Source organism: Stylophora pistillata, chromosome 5, assembly GCF_964205215.1.
Source record: "Stylophora pistillata chromosome 5, jaStyPist1.2, whole genome shotgun sequence".
NCBI lineage: Eukaryota > Metazoa > Cnidaria > Anthozoa > Scleractinia > Pocilloporidae > Stylophora > Stylophora pistillata.
The window spans coordinates 14,288,576-14,306,112 of NC_142523.1; the positions used below are offsets into that span (position 1 = coordinate 14,288,576).

Consider the following 17,537-nt stretch of genomic DNA (forward strand, 5'->3'; position numbering starts at 1 on the left):
TGGTGATCATTTCTTTAACTCTCCTTACTTTAATGTGTGATTCAAGGCGGATATTATAAGGAGAAATAAGATGTTAGTCACTCTGAGGGATTAAGCTTGTTTCACCCAGTTTCTGACATTACTTAGAGGTCATTCAGAAGTGAATAGGCAAGCTTAGTAAAGCAAAAAGAATACTTTAAAGGACTTTAATCCCTGGAGCTAACCAACCGTCACTTGAAAATGAATCCCTTTGCCTGTATCTAAAGGAATACTGATTTATAACTCAGAGGCACTATTTGGTATGATCAACATGGCTATTAACATTAACATCAATTAACTATTGATATCAGGAAGTCTAACAGTTAACAGTTTCAAAAGTAACTCATCATCATTTTCAGACAGTGTACAACTTTACTACAGAACGATGATATATGTCTCATTTACGTATGTTTAAAAATGTGCCTTTTTTCAGTGTTGCATGAAAGGAGTTAATAGAGAGTACAATAGCGGTAGAAAATTACTGAGTTCTGAAAAAAACAGTTGTTTGTCAAGGCAAACAGAATACTTCAGGAAGTCATTTAAAAAAAACACTCTACTTCAGACCCTTTTTTGCGGCTGAAATAAAGTAGTTTCCAGGATAAAAGGACCAAGTGTAAAGATCATTTCAAACTTGCAATCTTTTGTCTAAGGAATTTTTTAGGTCTGCGAATAAATGCCACCCGTAATTGGCTATCTTTGGCATTCGCCTAGTGTGTGATACTTGTTGGGTGACTTGCAAAGTAAAATCGCTTTTTGCTAGTATTTTATCTGAATAAGGAAATCAGTAATCTTGAAATTTTCTTTCAGCAAGTGTGAGTCTCTTTCAAGATTCAGCCTTGTTTATTTGTGCTAATTTTACATGATTTGTGACGTTCAGCTATGGACATGTTGTTTCGCGCGTCAAATCACAGCTACATTGTTAGACTTTTTACACTTCATTGATCAAAGTAGAAATGCTTTCAGATTCTGCAATTGTTTGCACGAAAAAAGTGATGCTCGCCGATCTTTCGTCCGAAGACACTTCTGCTTACCGATTATTAGTGTTGTCTCTCAAAATATAGCTGTTTTGCTTTGTGACAATTATACACGATTTAGTAATTCTTGACGATCATGCGCAATGATAATGAGAGCACACTCTGTTACCTTCCATTGCCCTACGGTGAGAGAAGGCATGATTTGACATAAACCGATCACAATAATAAAGCTCTACAGAATTGAAACTCAAAATACTGTTCATAAACAAAGCATTTTTTTTTTTTTGCATAAAACTTTTAATTGAGCGAACATGCCCAAGGAGCTAACCTTCACACCTGTGTATTGAACGGATGATGCTAACAAGTACCTCTTTTTTTCCTGACATTACTTAGAGGTCATTCAGAAATGAATAGGCAAGCTTACTGAAGCAAAAACAGCGCTACAAAGGACTTAACCTCTGGAGCTAGCCAACCGTCACATAAAAATGAATCCCTTCGTCGGTATCAAAATGTTATAACTCAGAGGCACTATTTGGTATGATCAACATAGCTATCGAAATCGATAAACAATTTATATCAGGAAGTCTGATTGTTTTCAAAAGTAACATAACATTACTAAAGCAAAAATAGTACTATAAAGGACTTCAACTGCCGGAGCTAGCTGACCGTCACATGGAAATGAATCCCTTCGTCAGTATCTAGATGGAATACTAAGTTATAACTCAGAGGCACTATTTGGTATGATCGACATAGCTATCGAAATCGATAAACAATTTATATCAGGAAGTCTGATTGTTTTCAAAAGTAACGGTACGGTATCAGTATTTCCAAACTTTACTACAGAACAATGATGTTTGTTTCAAAACCGCTTACGCGATTTTCTGTGATAAAAACGTGTCTTTGTCCTGCGCTGCAGATTAGGAGTTAACTCCCTTCATGCAACGCTAAACAAAGGCACATTTTTATAAAAATACAAATGAGATAAATATCATCGTTCTGTAGTCAAGTCGTACACTGTCTGAAAACTATGATGTTAAGTTACTTTTGAAAACGTTATTTATCAGATTTCCTGATGTTAATCGATGTTAATAGCTATGTTGATCATACGAAATAGTGCTTCTGAGTTATAACTTAGTATCCCATTAAGATCCAGACAAAGGGATTCAATTTTCATGTGACAGTTGACAAGCTCAAGGGGTTGAAGTCCTTTCTAATACTATCTTTTCTTTAGTAACCTTACCTATTCATTTCTGAATGACCTCTAAGTAATGTCAGAAAGAAATAAGTGCTTGTTAGCATCGTCCGTGTGAAAGACGAGCACGTACATTGGCTTCTTAGCCATGTTGGCTGAGTGAAAAATTAATTCTGCAAAAAAAACCTTGTTAATGAGTAACATTTTGAGTTTCATTTCTGTAGAGCAATGCTAATACGAAATATATATTCCAGTGATGCTCTCTTATCCCTGAGCAGTGCAGGGTAACAGTGTGTGATCTCATAACCACTGCGCACGGTAGTCAAGAATTACTAAATCGCTTAAAACTACCGCAGAGTAAAACAGCCATACTTTGAGAGAATAACACTATTAATCCGGCGGTGAGCTGAAGTGTCCTCAGGGAAGAAAGACGAACAGAACTTTCTTTCTATAAATAATTGACAAATATCATTTTTCACGCATAAACAAATGCAGACAATAACTCTACTTTTCTATGATCACTGAAGTACAAAAATATCGCTGCGCGAGCATGTTGACATTAGAAAACAGCACGTCCATTGCGTCACGAATCGTGTAAAATTAGCGTAGATAAACAGGGCTAAATCTTGAAAGAAACTCGAAATTTCCTAAATAAAGCTCACTGTCTTGCGTACTCGGATAAAATACCGACAAAAAAAACAATTAACAACGAACTTTACAAGTCATGCAAACAGGCGTAATGCTAATAATAGCCAATTACGAATGGTATTAATTTGCAGACAGTAAAGTTTTTTGTCAAGAGAGAACAAGTTTAGAAAAATCTTTACACTTGACCTTTTATGTTGCAAATCAGAAGCGGAAAACTGCGTTATTTCAGCTGCATAAAAAGTTTTGAAACGACTTAAAAATTCGGTCTGCAGTAGAGTGTTATATTTAATTACTTCCCGAAGTATTTGTTTCGTGATAGCCGCCTACAAACAATTTATTTTTCAAAACTCAATTATTGTCTACCGCTATTGTACTCTTTAAAAACTCTATTCATGCAACGCCGAACAAAAGCCCTTTATTTTAAGAAAAAAATCACTTTAGGGCATATGAAACAAATATCATTGTTTTGTAGTAAATTCGTATACTGTTTGAAAATACTGAGGCTATGTTGCTTTTGAAAGGTTTCAGATTTCCCAATGTTGATTGTGAATCGATATTAACTGCTACGCTGAACATGCCAAATAGTGCCTCTAAGTTTTAACTATTTCATCAAGATAAAAACAAAGTTGGTTAGCTCCGGAGATTGAAGTTGTTTTTTTGTGCATTTTCTGCTTCAATAAGCTTGCATATTCATTTCGGAATGACCACTGAGTAATGTCAAAAAGAGATTAAATTAATTAAATGCTCGTTAGCATCATCAGCTCAAAAGAGGGGCAGGTCGGTTGGCATCTTAGCCATGTTAGCTGTGTCGAAATTACTTTTTCAAAAATTCCTTAAGCATGAACAACATTTTGAGTTTAATTCTGCAGAGCTATGTTAATAGTATACTCAGGGAAACCGTCTGGAGCTTTCTGATCTCTGTGAAATGGAGGGTGACGGTGCGTGATCTTCCAAAAATTTCGCACAAGCGTCAGGAAAAAAAACACTTAACAAAACTTTTGTCTTTATCTGGCCTCAAGCGTTCTCCCACGGTGAAATTTACATGACAGACTTGTTTATGCAATTAAAATCACTTTAAAAGGCTGCCTAATTTCTTTCTTGACCACAAGTTGCTCAGTTTTGTTCCGGAGCTACCTAGCAGAATTCAAGGAGCTACCATGGTCTCGTGACAATTTGTACAAAGTAGGTTTTCTCCTTTATTCTGTACCTTACATTCTCTTTTTGTTCCAAAGAAAAGCCGAAGCTGATTTTACGATAGCGGCTACTTTCTCAAACAGGTTGTTGTTTTGTCGAGGGTAGTGTATGCTTTTGCGAAACTTTATCCAAGTCCTATGCCATACTTAATTTCTCAGTTAGACTCTCTGACTGGGTTCTTTTATACGGTAGTCGTTAGCTTGTTAGTATACTTGTTCGCCTGGCTTATCCTTGAGAGAAAAAAAACATATTTTCAGGTATTTGAACGCAGAGCTGAAGAAGAGGGAGGGGTGGGTGGGTGACATCATTCACGCCTCAATCTTTTCCCGTGGTAGCCACAACTACCAGATCACCGATCCAGACACTTGCACAAAGCTGGTCTGCACAAAGTCGAGCCTTAATCTTTTTAACCGAATCCAATCGAATCTTGTAGTAGTCTTTCCTCGTAGCTGAAATTTTGTGTCAATGATATCTATCTCCTCCAACCCTTCATACTGAATCTTCTTATTTTCTTTCAAGCATCCAAGACGGCCAATCCGAGACATCAATGAAGATCTCTGTAGTTTTGAAGTTTGCTTTTGTGGCCCTGTCTGTTTTTGAATGCTGTGTATCAGGTACGAGTTTGATGATTTTTGAGGAGATCGCATGGATTTCAAAGAGAATTGAAGGGGGGTCAGTCATCGCTAACAGATTATAAAAGGGGGGCTACAGAAAAGGACTTTGAACAGTGAGCATCATTCGAATATTACAGAGCCTTAGGGAATCACGTAAACGACCTAAATCCCTCTCCCCCTTCCCCTCCTTCTTCCCCTCCCCTCCCCCTCCTGAAATGATAAAATTCGTCATAAGTGTTAGAGCTCAGTTTGAGAATCTAGTTTTTACGTATGATGCACGATCCTTCGCAGTAGATAGCGCTATTTATGCAATAGCGAAAATCAGACCTGAAAAAAATCAGGCCTGTACGGGATTCGAACCACTGACCTCTGCGATATTAGTGCAGCGCTCTACCAATTGAGCTAACAAGCCAAATGGGAGCAGGCCGTTAAGTTGATTCGTAATAAACCCGTGATGATAAATCAGATACAATGAATATATAGTATCGCAGAGGTCAGTGGTTCGAATCCCGTACAGGCCTGATTTTTTTCAGGTCTGATTTTCGCTATTGCATAAATAGCGCTATCTACTGCGAAGGATCGTGCATCATACGTATTTAATGCCGCAGTTCAAAATATATGAACTTCATATATTCATTGTATCTAATCTAGTTTTTGCAGACCACGATTCGCAACCTATCAGCTTAGGTGGCACCAAAGGGGCTCCGTATATCAGCATGTCTCAGCTCAACCTGGATTTCTTCTTCTAAAAATTTTTTTCATATTTTCCAGCCGCACACTTCAAGCCTCGGGAAGATCCAAGAGATGCTGAACATAAAAGACAATTTATGCGTAAGTTTTTTTTTTTTTTAATTCTTTTTCACTCATGGTCGTAGGCATGTTCCTCATTTGATCCCACAAGTCGCCTCTGGAATTAATTGCAGATCATCTGGCGTTTCATAGATCGGATTGCTAGGTTAGAAAAGTTGTAACCATGATATACACTCTTGAATAACACTTAATATATACAATCTCTCGCCTCTCATATCCAAAGCGATGCGATTGAAGACGCTTCCGGTAACCAACCACAAAATATCAAAATTGAGAAAGATGTCTTTCATCTTGTCACGAGGTCGGACAATGAAAAAATTTGAGTCCCCATGAGGAATCGAACTCCAGACCTTCGGATTCATACTCGTAGATGCTCGTATGGCGAAATTCTGATTGTTCTTAAACACGAGCTTAAATACAGCGCAATTTGCAATTTTAATTTTGTGTCAAGTCTTTGATTAGCATGGAGCGGAAATTATTGAAATTATCTATTCTCTCTTCAACTGGCTGCATTCGGGAAAAATGATTTAAATCTTCTTTTTGTCGAGTATTAACACTCTCCTTTAAAAAAGCTGTGGCTCTCAAGCTGCGGTAACATTAACAACAAAAAGAAGCTGTGCGAGATAATAGACGCAAGTGTATAAGTCGAGGAATTTAGGTTTAATTATTTTTTTTTATAAGCGGTTCTCTTCCTATCTATATACATATCTGTATGCAAAATGCTAAGTCAGGAAATAACACGAAATGGCGAATACGCATTCTTTTACCGTTAAGATTGGGTTTGGTTTTTTCCCGTTTCAAACTTTTGATATCTGGGCATTGTGATCGTTTTTTCTTTTCGAGTCAAGTCGAATGAAATAACTTTGGGCTCTAACCATGAACTGTCGATTCGAAATACAAATATACCCACATTACCTCTATCAGTGATCTGCTTCTACTGTGATTTAGTATTGTGAAGAAAAAATCGAGAAACACTGAGAACATTATTACCATCAGCTCACGTTAAACTCGTTCGTTGGTGATTGAGACACAGTAGAACGACTACCACAACTATAACAAGCAGCAAAAGTCTTGGCACCCTTTAGTATTTTTCAATTTCTTATACCTTTCATTTATATCTCCCTTCCGTCCCCCTCCCCCACCCTTTACCCCCCTCCCATTTTTCAGTTGCCTGGGGTTATAAAATGGTCAGTAATTTTAGGCAACAGTGTTTGTTGGAGAGGGTGGGGATTGGAGGGATTTTTAAGTAACGTATTAGAAAGTAATTATAAGATTTCTTAAACAGTCAAACCTGTTGTAAGCAATCACCCACGAGCAATGTAGTGGTGATCGCTTAATACAGAATGATCGCTTATTACCGTTGTAAGAAACGATGAAAAACGCCATGTTCTGCCATAATTGAATCCTTGATTTACACAAAAACGCTCAAAAATACTACTAACAATGATTTTTGGCGATAAACATGGATTAAATTTTACTAGAACGATTATTCTCAGTTTTATTTGAGTGGTTGCGCTTCAAATGACCATTCGATGTAGGTGTGAAAAACAATACAAACAGTCGGTTGGGACTTTGTAAAGGATGACCACAACCGCTTAATGGGGCTGACCGCTAATAAGTTCAAATTACAGCAATAAAGAGGAAAAACTCGGGACTTCAACAATCAACCGTTTAATACAGGGTGACCGCTTAATAATGTGCTGCTTACTACAGGTTCGACTGTATTTTGTCGAGTGCAGGGTTGTCGACCAGTTGGTAAAGGGAGGCGTGTAATTATTTTTGCCGCTTTTTGTAGCTCGTAAGTTGTCCCCTCCCCCCTCCCCCCCATCATCATGTAGTTAGAAGTATATTTTTTGTATCCTTTCTGATACCTGACTGTCTATGAATTCCATTTTCTTTAATAAAGATCCTCACACACGATAAAATTCCTCCTCAGACAAAACCAAAGAAGTTTTCGAGAACTCAAGAGTGTTTCCCAAAATGGATTCCCAGACTTCTGGAAAAAGTGAGAAGATTCCTGAGCAGAAAATCTACTTGACAATTAGTAGCCTTCCATCGTAGCTTTCTCGGGGATACTAGAATACTTCTGTTACTTAAAGCAATGAAAAATGTCTTCTGACAAGACATGACTGTGTGTGCAAGCAACCCAAGCGCTGACTTTTTCCTTCACTCCAACGTTTCGCAAAAAAAATGCTACGTGCAATAGATTTGAACAATGTAGACACCAGTTGGCGGTTGAGTTTCCCAACTTAGCAGTACTCAAACCGTTCGAGCTGAAATAGAAACCGCGTTTTTAGCCGGTTAAAAGTTGCTTGAAAAGGTTCATCAACCAAGTCATTCAAAAATAGTTCGTACTAAGTAGGAGAACAAACTAAAGTGAAAGTGCATGATCCCAGTAGGTTGTGACTTTAGATTGACACCAAGTCATGGGTCTCTTAAACTTCCATATTGTTGACCTGCCTCTTTTTCCACGCACTCCCACTCCACATCCACCCAAAGTAGAGGGTAAAGTGGGAAATGAGTCGATACACCCCTCTTACTGACCGAATATTCTCTGAGGCACAGTTAACAGTTATAGCTTCTAGCCACCAATTTAACACTTCAAAGTCAACTCTCTTATTTCAATTTATTCTTTCTATTTAGACGGGCTCAACGAGTTACGAGACAAGGCAGGAAACCGTCTCGAGGATCAACTCTTGCCTCTTGAGCCAGGTAAAGAACAATTTTCATCCTCATCTAACATTTCCTGTTCCTTATCCCAAGCTTTTGACATAGCAGGTGTAAATTTGAAAGTAGAGCACTATTACCTGCATTACCCGGTACTTGTATTCTCCAAATCTGGAGTGCACGTGTAGCATGATTTTTGGCACAACGATAGACCTGAAAGACAGGATATGAGCCATAACCGAGAGGCTGCGGTTTTATTCCTTGCTGGAAACACATTGGCCTGGTGTCAAACGCTAACATGCGTAGTTTGAATGCGCGTTTAACTAATTTTCAACAGTGAACATGTAATTTGATGATTTGAAAAACATTTTTCTATTTATGAAACACACTTACGCAAAGATCGAACAAGATGGCTGATCTGTTTCCAAATTTTACGCCTCTAAATATTTCTTGCGAATATCATCTTTTGGCGTCTAATATGAGAACAAAGATCGAAGTGATTGCTTGTTTAACCACGCAGAAAAATTTATTTTGCTTCTTCTTTCGTCATAGGATCCATCGCTTTTGTAAAGGTGGTGGCACTGATGGACAACCAACCGCTCCGTGACTCGGAAGTTCAACTGCCTAAAGGGAATCTATTATTGAAGATCATTCTGAGTGATGGCAAAGTGCATCAAGCGAAGCTGAAAGGAATCAAAAAGCAAGGTCATCATTACGAAAAAGAGTTGAACGCCGTAAGTGATTTTAATCCGCCACTCATCTGCACTCGTAAAGAAATAAGAAAAGTTAATCTCATGGCTCGAGGAAACAATGGATGGTACGTTGCGTCCATCGACACCTTCACCGCGGGATCGAACAAAGTCTACACTAAGCTGACCACTGATCCAGGCTTCAGTATGTGGGTGGACGGCAATGAAGAACATCATTACCCATACCAAGCCAAAGAGCACCTCCTCACCAATGCTGTCCCAGGATCCTGTATCACCTACATACGTGTGGAGGCAATGACGACGGGAGGCACGAAAGGAGCTGGTTACTTAAAAATGGACAGAATGAGCTACTTTCTTGTCCTTATTTTATCACAAGACCAAAAACTTCGGGCAGAACTTGTAGAATATGAGCTACGAAGCCAATCGTCTGTGCTAGAATTGAACTTCGCCAGCCGTTTTCGCCCCAAAAAGTGCGTATCGATATCCGACATTAAGGAAGTTCGTCTACAAGCTCCTCATCAAGGAGACGCAAATTGGCACATGTCATCCATTCACACTTCTGCTGAGACTGGCGAAGAGCAGTATGTAGATTTGACAAGTGACCTACAGCTCAACAAGCGGTTTGGAAGGTACAATACAAGAGATATTAAACTAACTTGGCTATATAAGGAAACTCTCGACTGTGAATACGGAAATCCAACATGTAAATGTAGGAAATGGAAAAAGGTATGTATTTTCAACCTTGAGATTGACGAAATTCGAACTTTCACCAGCTATCAAAAGTTATCAGTGGATGAGCCTACAGGAATAGCTTTGCGAGGAGCCCAAGGAGTGAGCTATTATTTCGATCGACACGGGACACCTTTGCCACTACAATCTAAAAGAACATGTTCATCTTTGGACAGAGCCAAATGCACATATCCCCAATTTGTTGATGGTAAAACGTACCGTTTGGCAATAGCCGTCAATGGACAAACTCCTGGACCTACCTTAATAGTTCACGAAGGGCAAGAAGTTATTATTCATGTTCACAACAATCTCACCACTGAAGGTATTTCAATTCACTGGCATGGGATGCATCAGAAAGGAACTCCTTGGATGGATGGTGTAGGGCAAGTGACTCAATGTCAGATAGGACCCTCATCGACCTTTACATACAAATACACCGCTCGGCCTTCTGGAACGTTTTGGTACCACTCTCACAGTGGCGCTCAAAGAACAGATGGCTTGTATGGCGCACTCATAGTCAAAGAAAATAAAAAAAGGTTGAAACAAATCCAAACTGAACTAAACATTAATTTTAAAGACAAACCACATCGACACACCTTAACGCTTCTGGACTGGCAACTTGAGGCATCCTTTGACCTGTTCACACAGGCCCAGGGAGACTTGGGCTTTTATCCAGACAAGCCGCTTGGCGAAGTACCCACTCCAGATGATCCAAAGTATAAAGGTACACGCAGTTTTGACAATGGAGGGACTGGGCCTATTCCGTACTTTTCTGGAATCATAAATGGCAAAGGCAGACATGATGACGTTAAATACAAAAAAACAAGACTGGGCATATTCACTGTTAGGTCCGGAGAGACATATCGCTTTAGGCTTATTGGAGCCCAAGGGCTTTATTCTTACAGTTTCTCTATTGATGGCCATAAACTGACCGTGGTCGGCACTGACGGCTACTGGATTGAACCACAAATAGAGGTTGATTACATCATGATCCATCCCGGAGAGAGATATGACTTTCTACTGAGTGCAACAGAGACAACACTTAAAGACTACTGGATACGTGCAGAGACTATGGAAATTGATCAAAATAGGAGCCGGCCACCCTACAAGTCACTAGGACATGTGGCAGAAGCTATTTTGCACTATCAACAGAATGACGACGGTTTGGATCCGGATGATAATGTACCATCGAGTGAATATGAAAAAATAAAAAACAAATCTCCTCGCAGAGAGTGCACCCAGGAGAATAAATGCAAAGCGGTGAACTGCCCATTTGAGAACTTTCATCCTTCATATAACATTATCTGTACTAATGTACGCGACCTGCGTTTGCTTGAACCCACTCCTCCTGGGGAACTTCCAAATGCAAACCCCACCATAGGATGCCCAGATTGCAGACATTTCGTCAACTTTCATTTTGAAGGTCAATTTCAAACTAGTTCCGTTAATGGGCGCAATTTTATTCTTCCCTCCTTTCCACCTCAGACCCAATATGACAATTTTACAACATATGACACGATGTGCGACCTTAAGGCTGACTGCAATCCTTCAACACTCGAGTGCTCATGTGTCCATATGATCGACATTCCTTATAACAAAACTATTCAATTGGTGTTCTCATCAATTGGTGCTGCCCCCAGTGCTCATCCAATTCACCTGCACGGCCATACGTTTCATGTGGTTGCCGTTGGATATCCAGAGTATAACAAAACCACTGGTTTTGTTCAAAAACTCAACAGTGATATATACTGCGCTGATATCAACTGTGCTAAAAAAGGGTGTGGGAACAACAGTTGCACCAGACCAAGCTGGAGAACAGAGCCAATGCATTTTTCCATCAATGACCGCACGATCAGAAAAGACACAGTTATGGTCCCTTCTGGGGGCTACGTTGTCATCAATTTCCTTTCTGATAATCCGGGCCAGTGGTTTCTTCACTGTCACAAAGAATTGCACCAACTTGAGGGAATGGCAATGATTGTCAATGAGGCTTTGGAGGAGCAACGGAAATTGTACCCACCCAAAGGTATGAACAAGTGTGGAGACTTTATACTATCAGAAAAAAAGTAAGTCTTAACATTCTCAGAAGCTATTAGTCTCAACAAAACTACTACTTGAAAACGCTTCTGCAACAATGCATGTGCCGAGATCCAGAGTTAAGTATTTTGGGCTGAATTCAAATCGAATACCCGCTAACAAAAAGGAAGTATTTTTGTATCCTTAAGCCTGGTTCACACGTGCAATGCAAACGCAAACGCAAACGCAAATGCAAAGATCTAAATGTGCGGAGTACCCCAACGCAACTGTAAATGCAAACGTAAGCGTCGAGGAATGAAAACAACGCAAACGCAAATGCAAATGCAAGTGCAAGCGTCAACACAAGTAATGACAAATTTTAATTTTTTTTTAAGCTTGCGGTTCCGTTTGCTTTCGCTTCGCACAATTGTGAACCGAGGCAGCGCAAACGCAAATGCAAACGTAAGGCGAAAAAAGCTAAGTTCCATCGTTTCCATGCCACCACGGCACGAAAAAAAAACCTTGCAGAGAGCGTGAAGAAATTTCCTCTACTTTTCGATAAACGTTTTCTTGAATTTAGACTATATCAGACTAGAGTGAGACATTTCAGACACTTAATATCTTGTGCTAATTATGTTTGGTATCTCCAGGCTAGCTTTTCAGTTATTTAACCTTTTTGACGTCATTCGATTACATACAAGATTTTCTTGTGGATCTTGTAATATCCAGAATTGAGTATTTTAGATTAGAGTGAGTCAAATCAAATACTCGGTAACAAGAGAGTAGCTGTTATATTTCTTTTTTATCATATGCCCCGTCCGGCGCCGCTTGCGCAATCTCAAAGCAGTCGTATTTAGGGCTGGGTTGACGTGAGCCGGTTCGAAAAAAGCCGTCCTGCCCGAATTTAGTTGTACAGCGACATTGTTCGCTGTTGTTGCAAATAACGAGTGACAGCAGTGAACAAAAAAAGAGAAAACAAGTCATCTTTTTCAATAAATGGAGAGTGTTTTGTTGTGACTCGAAAAAATAACGAAAAGGTTTTTACCGCAGAATCTCTTTTACACTTTTCCCGCCCATGCCAGTTTATCTCGTGCTACTTAGGTTAAAACAAACTTTTCAAATTTCGTTCATAACGTGCGCACCTAGCTACGCTCGGTCCGTACGTCATTTCTTAGAGTCCTCACCTTCCGTCAACAAGTATATGCTATATTGTTTCATCACCTTTTTATCATCAACCCGGGTTTTTTTGGTACATTTTTAGATTCAAAACTAAGCATTTTAGGCAAGTGTGAAACTAGTGTGGGCCATACTAGTATTAGACTAGTATTAGACTAGACTAGTGTGCGACATTATTTGTCAGAAGTGTTTTTTGTATGTATGAACCTACCTAAGTTTTTTCATCATATATTATGAGTATTTAATCTCCTACTTGATTTCTTGGGGATCTTTAAAGATGCAAAGTTAAGTATCTTCAACCAGTTAGAGGCAACTGATTTGAGTAACCAGTAACCCATTAGTAGATTTTATTCGCAACTGTAAGCTTTCCTGTGGTGTTTTTATCCCCTCTTTAGAATGGCAATTACTATTACAGTAGGCTCGTAAGCTTTTAAACTTTTGTTTAACAGCATCGTATAGATCAAAGAAAATTTCAGTTAGAAACGATAGACTCAGAGACAATCTAACACTTGATCGGTTAACAAGTTTTTGTATCAATTTCTTTCAGTTTATAACGATAGAATACCTTTTTTAGAGAGTCATATGCAATGTGTGACGAACTAGGGAAATATTGTAATAAAGTTGTTTGATTGATTGATTTTTGACTTAATCATTTTTGTCTGTTTGGGGCGCTGTAAAAAACAGAAGCTCACACTTATAGTCCCACCCTCCCCCCCCCCCCCCCGTTTTATCATTATTCGGAGGTCATGGGGAATATGTAATTGACAAGGTTGAAAGATACTACTATAAATTTGTTGCTTAATGGATTGATTTCAATGTTTAACCATTCTTCTTCTGTTTGGAACCATGGAGGAAACGCAAATTCACTCAACACCCCACCCGTTCCTAACATCGAATAAAGGATGAAAACTAAATTTTAAGTTTATGTTTGCCTATTTTCAAAACCAATGAAAGGTTTAAAACAAATTCAGGGAATGCCAGTGCGAATGAAACCACAGCCTCGTATCCTCCTTAAGGACAATTAGAAAACTTGTTTTCAAAATTCCTTATTTTCTTGTTTTCTCTATTCCCTCTGAGTTCCAAATGACCTCATGCACGTAAATCTTCCATGCACGGCAAACGCGAAACAGGTTACCTTCATTTGGAAACAGCAAAGCGCGACCGGCAAAAGTGAGAAAATGGCGGGAAAACAAGGTCACGTGGTCACTCTCGCAGTTCACGTTTCAGGCAAAAGCGGTGCTAAATCTCTTTAATAAGATTATCGGTCCGAAGGTTACCGATGGATTCCCCGTTAATTTTGTTTGTCTGCTTGTTTGTTTTTCATGTTATTTCAAGCGGGACAGAAAATACATTCAAGTTGGGCACGAAAATATATTCGGGATGATTAGAAACAATTTCTTCATCAATTTTAATTAACTCTTTCGTTTTGAGCCTGGTTCTAATTCAATTCATCAGCCCTATGACGTCATACATGAAGTCAATGGGCTGAAGATGTACACATCCAAGTTGCGCACATTTTGTTTGATAAGCTGGATATTCTGTTGCACCCTTTGTTCAAAAGTCGACGACAAGATACAACCATGTAAGTGCTGTTATACTCATGACATCGATTATCGATTAAAAGCGAAAATTGACGCTCTCCCTCTTGACTTCGTGTTGACTTCCTGCACGCGCTTTATCTAGCTTTGATTTTTCACCTCTAAAAATTCGACTAGTTTCTCTCTCTTCTAGCTGTCATAAATTTCTTTCCTTATTGGTAAAGAGCAGTTGGCCTAAAATCAAGAAAGCATATCCTTTTTTAAGGAGGAGGACGTGTGACAACTTTATAGGAGCACTTTTACAAAGTCTATAACACGTGACACCCACGTGTTCCTTAACGTTAAAAATATACATTTAAAGTCGGACTGGCCCGCATATAGGGGAATCCTTGTTTACAATATTTGCCTCATTAGCATAAGCAATTCAGTTTCTGATGGAGCTAAAAATAAATCAGTTCTGAATATCGAAAGGTCAAAGTACGACTAACTCGGCCAACGAATACGAGCTTGATGCATTGAATACTTTTTGTGCAACACGGGTTTAAAAACTCAAAATTTTACATATAATGTATGAGCTAATTAGCGCTTTTGCCACCCAGAAATTTTGCAGTTTTTGATGGACTATATCTCCTTGAATATTACACCCAAAGAGCTAAAAATTTCACCATGTACTAAGGTTTTCTAGCTCTTTAGCTGCCTGAAGTCAATTTGTATCTAACATGCTTCCTTCTTTACGCAAAGCCGTATGCAAATGAGCAAAAATGTAAACAATGAGGTCAGCATGAATCCGCCTATAGCTATGCTAGTCTAGGCGGGTCAGTCCATCAATAGTTACAGTCCATCATTAGCTTGTTAATATTAATGGTAAAAAGAAAGGCAGGAAAAGAATGCGATTTAATAGATAATATTTTGGTTGTTTGTTTGTTTCTCTCTCTTCCTTTCCCCCTACTACTACTACTGACATTTTCATTTAGCTTGGAGATGATTTTGCGAACCTCAATGAAAGAGTCTTCATCTTCGAGTACACTTAAGTAGTTTGTTTTTTAATTCTGAGTTTGAAGGATTTCTTTTGTAGCCCTCTCAGAGAATTAGGGTCATCCTCGGTGTAAAAAACTGACGAGGTTTTCTTTGTTTCATGAGGTGTTTTGCTGTACGCTGTTGTTTATAATGTTTTATTGTTTTTGTTTTACGTCACTCGTGAGCTTCACAGGTTTTTGCACCGATGAGCCGAGAATTAGGTATCTCATTCCATAGTTTAGCACCAATCCGTGAAAAGGCGATTTTTTGTATTTCAAGTCTTGAAGCTTTTATGTAAAAATTATCTGAAGTAGATGAGCGTGTGTTATAAGAATGGATACTAGACGTTTTCGTAAATAAATTACGTATATTAATTGGGGCAGAAGCAGTCCTAACGTCGTTCCTCAACTCAGACAAAGTTTTGTAGTACAAAAAGTTCAGAGGCAAAATCTTAGCATTAATAAACAGTGGAATGGTATGTTCATTTTTGTTTGCGAAGTACATGAAACGTAATGCACGTTTTTGTAACATTAAGATATTATTTAGGTAAGACTTACAGGCCTGGCCCAAGACAGATAATCCGTAAGTAATATAAGAAGAGATTAAAGACTGATAGATATTTAATAGGGTGTGGAGAGGTACAAAATGTCTTAATTTTGCGAAAAGACCTACCGTTTTACTAAAACATGGATCTTCCAAGAAAGATTAGAGTCAATTAACATTCCTAGATACTTAACGTAGTCTTTGCAGTCTATGGGAACGTTCATATTCTTCTCATTGTCAAATATGCATATTTTAGGTTGAAAGGATAGTCTTTTTTGATATGGACGAAATATGACGAAATTTGATTTTTTTATGTTAAGGTTTAATTTGTTTGATGTTAGCCAAACATACATTTTATGTAGCTCCGTATTCACTGTTTGTTCTAATAATTTAAGGTTTCTGTCCGCATATGAAATATTAGTGTCATCAGCAAAAAGATAGAAATTAAGCTCTTTGGACTAGGTATAAATATCATTGATATACAATAAAAACAATAATGGGCCTAACACGGAGCCTTGTTGAACACCACAAGTCGTTAAGGTTTTTTAGAGATATGTGAACCAACTAGTGTTGTTTGTGTCCGGTCTTGCAAGTAAGACGACAACCAATTGTTTATTATTCCGCGAAAACCATACTGGTTAAGTTTATCAAGTAAAACGGCATGATCTACTGTATCGAAAGCTTTCTTTACTGAAGTCTATAAAAACACCACACGAAAATAAACGTTTATCCATATTGCTCTGAATGGTATTAACTATGTCAATAATTGCACGTTGAGTTGAATGCTCTTCACGGAGTCCGTATTGAGAGCGATAAAGTATGTCTTCTTCATTTACAAAAACTTTCATTCTTTTGTACATCAATTTTTCAAAAATTCTGTTAAAATCAGACAGCAAAGATATTGGCCTGTAATTGTTTGGTTCAGTCTCATCATCTGCCCTAAATATGGGTATGATTTTTGACACCTTAAGTTTAGCTGGATATGTTCCAAGTGATATAGACAGATTAAAGATTTCTGCTAAAACACGACTTAGAACGTCATTTGCACACTTTAATATCCGAGTAGAGCAGGAGTAGAGGCCGTCTGACTTATTGTTGGGAATAGATATTTCCAGGCGAATTTCGACCGGAGTGATAGGTTGAAAAAAGAAGGATGAGACGGGAGATTTACATTTCCCTAGGAAATCAGTAAAACATTTTGGAGTTGGAGGTAATTGATTTGCTAATTTTTGTCCCACCGTTGCGAAATGCTCATTGAGAATATTAGGTATGCGAATCGGGTTACGGGAGACCTCGTTATTGTTTTTGAAGTCCTTGAGTGCCCTAATTGATTTATTTTCCTTGGTTTTACGATTCAATATGTTGTTTATTCCTATCTAAGTTTTTTTCATATTATTTATGTTGGCCTGGAAATATTCACAGAAATATTGCTTTTTACTAATTCGCGTTAGACTGCAGATTTTATTTCTATAAAACTTATATTTAGTGTCATTACCAGATAAGTATAGCTTGTTTTTAATCTTAATTGAAGTTTTTATTCCTTTAGTTATCCAAGGTTTAGAACATTGTTTCGCCTTGCGGCGTACCAGTTTCCTCATTGGTGCATGTTTATTTACAATTTTGTTGAACTCGCTGTAAAAAGAGGAAAACATCTCAGTTGTCCATGTCATTAATTGCATTAGAGAGAACGC

General features: G+C 38.4%; 1 protein-coding gene and 1 non-coding gene across 4 annotated transcripts; one reads left to right on the top strand and one right to left on the bottom strand.

Moving 5' to 3' along the window:
• The first annotated feature begins 3,921 nt into the window (after window positions 1-3,921).
• On the top strand, window positions 3,922-13,385 carry LOC111342984 (multicopper oxidase 3-like). Of its 3 annotated transcripts, XM_088760438.1 has the most exons (7): window positions 3,922-4,014; window positions 4,546-4,640; window positions 5,412-5,471; window positions 7,387-7,455; window positions 8,094-8,162; window positions 8,670-11,433; window positions 11,624-13,385. In XM_088760438.1, the coding sequence occupies exons 2-7, from the start codon at window positions 4,574-4,576 to the stop codon at window positions 11,631-11,633; spliced, it is 3,039 nt and encodes a 1,012-aa protein (XP_088616564.1). In that variant the 5' UTR covers window positions 3,922-4,014; window positions 4,546-4,573; the 3' UTR covers window positions 11,634-13,385. The 3 variants fall into 3 exon arrangements, with proteins under 3 accessions (XP_088616564.1, XP_088616562.1, XP_088616563.1); XM_088760436.1 differs by having other exon boundaries at window positions 8,670-13,385; XM_088760437.1 differs by lacking the exon at window positions 7,387-7,455 and having other exon boundaries at window positions 8,670-13,385.
• Window positions 4,980-5,052, bottom strand: Trnai-aau (transfer RNA isoleucine (anticodon AAU)). The gene has a single exon. It is a non-coding gene; the product is annotated as a tRNA-Ile (tRNA).
• Window positions 13,386-17,537: the final 4,152 nt, after the last annotated feature.